At 46.9% G+C, this 5,885-nt stretch overlaps 1 protein-coding gene across 2 annotated transcripts in view; it reads right to left on the bottom strand.

Annotated features, from left to right (window-relative positions):
- The window catches only part of IL4 (interleukin 4), an 8,939-nt gene extending 4,397 nt beyond the window's left edge, over positions 1–4,542 (bottom strand). The window contains exons 1-2 of one of the 2 annotated variants that reach the window (XM_011951073.1): positions 4,341–4,542; positions 4,021–4,068 (exon numbers count right to left, since the gene is read on the bottom strand). In XM_011951073.1, the coding sequence (XP_011806463.1) occupies positions 4,021–4,068; positions 4,341–4,475 (183 nt within the window). In that variant the 5' untranslated portion in view covers positions 4,476–4,542. The remainder of the gene's footprint in view (positions 1–4,020; positions 4,069–4,340) is intronic. The other variant, XM_011951074.1, reaches the window with a different exon arrangement.
- Positions 4,543–5,885: the final 1,343 nt, after the last annotated feature.

The following is a 5,885-nucleotide window of genomic DNA, read 5'->3' as shown; positions in this document are numbered from 1 at the left end:
AAAAAAAAAAAAAAAAAAAGTAATATATATTCAACAAAAGTACATTCACTCATCCCATCAGCCAGAGGTAACTACTGCTGTTAATATTTTGGTAAATATCATCACACTTTAAAAAACACTTTTTAAAATAGGGATCAACTGTTGATACTGTTTTGTAACTTTTTTACTCTTTATGTATACTATAAGCATTTCCTAAGCCCTTCCGTGGTATTTGAGAACATGGGTTTGAGAGCTGCATAGAAACGCATTGCATAGTGGTGCTGTCATTTGTCAGGCCCCTTTACAATTGTAATTTGCCTTATTTACAGCAGCTTTTTGTTTCTGTAAACAAGTGGCAGTGAGTAAACTATATAAATCTTTGTGTTCATCTCTTATTTATATAGGCTAAATTCTAGGAATGCAGTTCATATTTTAACGTTTTTTTCAGGAAGATCTAGACCCAGATCTAGCACCAGAATCCCAGGCTACGGAAGCTTCCCCTTTCCTTTGTGGGGCGTGACGTCCCATGGGCAGAGCGGTTGGAAAGACATTTACTTAATGAACTGACTGAGAGTCACTCCTGGTTCCTGATTCTAGTTGGAAATATAAGAGTGTGTCAGTATTTTTGGGCTCTTGGAGCCAAGAAACAGACCTCTCTGGGCTTTGTGGGCGAGTCGAGGTGGAGGGGACACAGGAGCTGGTGGGGGGCGGCAGATGCTACCTGAGTGTCTGGAGGTGGGCAGACATGCATGCTGCTGCAGAGGGAACAGTGAGATTCAAGAAGGCCAAAAAGCCTTTGCTTCTTTTCCCATAAACCTTGGTGAGATTTTTCTGAAATGCTGGCTTGGAGCCTGGAAATTAAGCTTAATTTTGACCCATATATGGCCACATAGTATAGGAAAAAATCCTCTGAAGATATTTTGCAAAGGACTTTCTAAAGGAAACAAGGATAAAATAAGAATTGAAAAGAGTCTGCCCCATTAAATGGAAAAATTTTAAAAGAATACATCCTAAGGGCAGCTTTAGTGCGAGGTCTTTACGTTTTAGTTGCTCTGGTATCGCAGCGAGGGGGCGACACTCCGTCCCTGCCGTGACCCCGGACGACTCCTTCCACCTGCCTGTCTAGCTCTGGCTGCTGAGTGTGTCTGCCAGTGGCTCAGGGAGTGCACTTTGACAGCCTGGCTGACCTCACCGTTCAGAACTGCTTAGGGAGTGACTGAGAAGGAAGTCTGTCCCTCCCGGGAATGTCAGGAAACAGCCACTTGGGAGATTTTTTCTGTGGCAGTGACTCTGTGAGAGTTCTAACTTGGTTCTTGACCAGCCTCACTGAGGACCATACAAATCCAGCCCGACTGCCACTGCATTCATTATCTCCCGTCCTGCCCAGGGTAGTCAGCTGGTGCTCTATATGAGAAACTCCTTCAAAAAACAGAGATATTTGAGGTTCATTATGGAACTCTCTGTAGAATTATGAACTTTAGCTCTCTTTGGTAAGTAGGAAATAGCTCCATCTACTTGTCCACCCAAGAAACCCTTCATCGACCAGCCAGCTTGCTTCTTCCCACTTTGCTGTTCCTCAGACAGCCTTGACTGCATAGACACCCCAACAGGTGTTACTTATGAAGCCCAGGACCTAGATCAGTGCCTTCTTTCCAGCAACTGCCAAGAGTAGAATGCTACCCAACTTAGAGATACTAAAATTCTTGTTACCCCGAAGAAATAAAATCAATAGGCTGGATTTTGGAGAGATGTTTTCTTTGGGAACACAAAGAAGTACCTTTCCCTCTGCATACCACCTGTGTAGGTTTTTGAAAATAGCAACATTTCACTCTTCTGAAATATCTTAACATGTAAGTAAGCAGTGCTGAATCTTCGAGGGGAAGAAAGAGTAGAAGAGTGAGATTGAGAACTCCAGGAGGAGGAAGTTGGGGGAAGGCGAATGAGACAGGTAAAAGTAAAGGCAGGCAGTGGGGATTGTTCTAGGAGATGTCTGTGTGTGTGAGAGGGAGGTGAGTGAGGACTGAGTGAAGAGGCGAGTTAAGGACGGGAGGGCAGTGGTATCCTGGCCTGCGCCTGGAGGTCTTCCAGAAACAGCCCAGATGGATAGCCCCAGGCTCGGCATCCTGGAGGGTCTGATTCTTTCCAACCTGGGCACCTCCTTCTTAGAATCATCGCTTCTCTGCAACGTGTCCTTGCTTTTAATCAGGGTTATATCATCTCACAATAACACTTTCCACTAACTCAAGAACTGGATTCCAATCAACCTTGCAATCACCTTCAGAATCACTTTCATATCTTCACATGTGGAAACTGAGGTGCAGAGAGGTGTGAAGATGTGCCGAAGGCCAGCCACACAGCTAGTCAGTGGCAGAGCTGGGTCTAAAACCATAGGCAGTCTCACCTCCAGGCCCTCAACCCTCATCCTTCCTCCAGGCCTGGCTTCTAGTGAGGTGGCCCTTCCCTTGGCTTTGTTAGAGCCTTCTCAGCAGTGCCATAGGCCTCCAGAGGCCCAGTGCTCAACCTGGTGGACTCTTGGCTTCTAGTAGGAGCCATCTCGGTTGGAAGGACTTAGAAAATGTGTGTATGTGTATATACACGCCCCCCCACACACACATAAACTGTTGTCCAGGTGCAGTGGCTAATCCCGGCACTTTGGTATATACACACCCCCCCACACACACATAAACTGTTGTCCAGGTGCAGTGGCTAATCCCGGCACTTTGGGAGGCCGAGGCGGATGGATTGCTTGAGCTCAGAAGTTCGAGATAAGCCTGGACAAAATGAAATGGCAAGACCCCATCTCTACAACAAAAATACAAAAATTAGCCAGGCGTGGTGGCGCAGACCTGTCATCCCAGTTACTTGGGAGGCTGAGGTGGGAGGATAGCTTGAGCCTGGGAGGTGGAGGCTGCTGTGAGCTGAAATCGCACCACTGCACTCTAGCCTGGGTGACAGAGCAAGACCCTATCTCAAAAGAAAAAAAGAAAAATAAAGTGTGGATTTGCCCTTCAGGAATCTCATCCTGTATTGAACTCCTGGGATAACCTTTAATGAAATGAGATAGTCCAGATAAAGGCCCGAAGAGCAGTTTCCCTCATGAAGCAGGATGGGCTGTGTTCCATGGCCTGGGTGCCAGGGTGTGACCCTGCCCAACACACAGGGCTTCACTCCTGGCCAGATCATCCGCCTAGGTCGCATGGAAAGCAGTAGTTAGGAGACCACTGTGAAATTGAGGCTTTGGGGCTTTCATTCTCAGCCCTGTGTTTCCATGAAAACAGGAACTGAAATGCACAAAACTATTGATACGGCTGTAGTCATGTGTTTGTCAGAGAAAATGCACTATCAGCTGTCAAATCTATCTCCTCCCACTACAGATAGAGGGGTGAGGGTGAGGCAACACAGGAGGCAGAGAGGCGAGGTGCCCCGGCAGCCGGAAGCAGGGATGTGCTGGATGCTGCCCAGCAGGATGGTTTCGGACCGAGCTGGAGGGGAATTCGGCCCGCCAGAGCAAGCTGAGGGGCCCTGGACCGCCAGCCCTGGAACCAGAGGGCTGTTAGGTGGCCAGGCTGTGGAAGAGGAGGGGCTCTGGTGATACCTCTTCTGTTGCCATAGGAAGTCTCTTAGACAAAATGAAAGCTCCCTCAACCTGTCATCTCAATATCTGTTTCTGTGAGAGTATTTGGTTTTTCAGAAATGTATGGGCCAGAAAAATTCTCCCATTCAACAGGCATTTATTGAGTGCCTCCTACGTTCCAGGCACTATGCCAAAGCTAAGTAAAACCCAAGAGGGCTTTTCTTTGACCAGGATCTGAGTCAGGACTATAGCATGTAAGCTTTCTATTACACATCTTCTAAATCAAGTGAAACCAGAAAGACCAAAACATGCTTAAGAGTAAAAATCAGACTTCTCGTTCTTTGAAAACATCTAACACCTTAGAGTTAATTTGGGCCCGCTCGTTTTCCATTAGACAAGTTTCTTGTTCAGACACTTGGGGATGGATCTCCCCATTTGCTAAAACAGACCGTGGGACGGCTTCTTACCTTGGAGGCAGCAAGGATGTCCGTTACGGTCAACTCGGTGCACAGAGTCTTGGTCCAGGCAGAAAGGAGAGAGCAAGAGACAGAGTTAACCTCCAACTGGACAGAGCAGTCCTTGATGAGCATCTCTCACTCCCTCCAACTGAGGAAACTTCCTACAAACCCTCAGAAAAAAGAGTGGCAGGAGAAGCCTCGCTGTGTGCCCTGGGCTGCCACCAACCACCAGTTCCAACTTCTCTAGCAACTGTTAACGTTTTCATGGCCTAGAAATACTGACAGCATCACCAGAACATCTGGAGAGATGGTGCCAGATAGGTACTCACCTTCTGCTCTGTGAGACTGTTCAAAGTTTCGATGATCTCCCGTAAGGCGTTATGGCAGTTGTGTCCATGGACAAAGTTGCCGGCACATGCTAGCAGGAAGAACAGAGGGGGAAGCAGTTGGGAGGTGAGACCCATTAATAGGTGTCAATTTGCAGTGACAATGTGAGACAATTAGTTTATCAGGAGAAGCTAACGATGCAATGCTGACAAAGATATCTCTATATATAGATTTAAAATTGCTGAAACTGAGGGAAAATGAGTTTACATTGGAAATTTTCGTTACACCAGATTGTCAGTCACTTGGGGCCAATCAGCACCTCTCTTCCAGGAGAAAAAATGCCTCACAAACAGGTAAAATGTTCCTGTGAAATCAGACCAATAGGAAAATGAAACCTTTTAAAAAAATTAACTACAAAGTTTCAGCATAGGAAATTACACCATAATTTGCTCTTTAGATTAATCTTATCAGCTTGGGGCTGCTGCTGGCTTTTTGCTTTGCATAGAAGGGAGAGGCCACAGGTGTCCGAATTTGTTGTAGTGCAGCCCTCCTGGGGAAAGATAGAGTAATATCAAGAAAGTTTGACTTGAAAAATATTTTAACCTGGCTTCTTCCAAGTACAGGTGGCATCTTGGAAACTGTCCTGTCGTGGAAAAGCTGATCTGGGGCTCTTTCTCTGCGTAGAGGGAGAATAACAGGCAGATTCTCCTGCCCCAGCACTGGGGGACAATGTTCTCCCAAGTTTAGGTGTTTAGAGAAGGACAGGTCACATCAGGTGAGGCCTAGTTTGGGTCCCAGCAGGTCCATAAGGTCCTTAGCCATAAGGAAGCCCTTGGCAAGGTAAGTCTATTCTGAGGTTTCAGGAATAACTTCTTTTTTTTTTTTTTTTTTTCTGAGACAGGGTCTCACTTTGTCACCCAGGCTGGAATATAGTGTTGTGATCAGGGCTCACTGCAGCCTCGACCTCCCAGGCTCAAGTGATCCTCCCACCTCAGCCCCTTGAGTAGCAGGTGCGTGCCACCGCACCATGCCTGGCTAATTTTTATTTTTATTTTTTGGTAGAGATAAGAGTCTCACTATGTTGCCTAGGCTCATCTCAAATTCCTGGGCTCAAGTGATCCTCCTACCTCGGTCTCCCAAAGCTCCGAGATTACAGGTGTGAGCCACCATGCCTGGCCAGAATGCCCACTTTTTGAATGGAACCTAAACACATCCTCAGCTAATTAGGAAAAAGAGCTACAGTCTTACCAACCTACAAATCAGCTCTCCTTGTCAGTGCCCCACCACCCGCTCTGCTTGTTTTTTATTGAATTCATGTGGACACAATAAGGTGCTCATTGCCTCACCCCAGCCGTGAACGTAAGGACCCCGCCATTCACTCAGGTGCCTGGGCCCTGTGCACAGCCTACCTAGCCTCCCAGTAAGGGCTCATGGGCAGCAGGATTATTGGGCCCTGCCTGCCCCCTGCTTTTCTCCCGGAACCTTCCCTTCCCTTGATCTCTGACCTTCTTTTCACTACGAATTTCCTTTTTTTTTTTTTTTTTTGA

This window comes from Colobus angolensis, unplaced genomic scaffold, assembly GCF_000951035.1.
Source record: "Colobus angolensis palliatus isolate OR3802 unplaced genomic scaffold, Cang.pa_1.0 Scaffold314, whole genome shotgun sequence".
NCBI lineage: Eukaryota > Metazoa > Chordata > Mammalia > Primates > Cercopithecidae > Colobus > Colobus angolensis.
The sequence above is the reverse complement of the archived record's forward strand: the minus strand, read 5'-3'. Positions and strand labels throughout refer to the sequence as shown.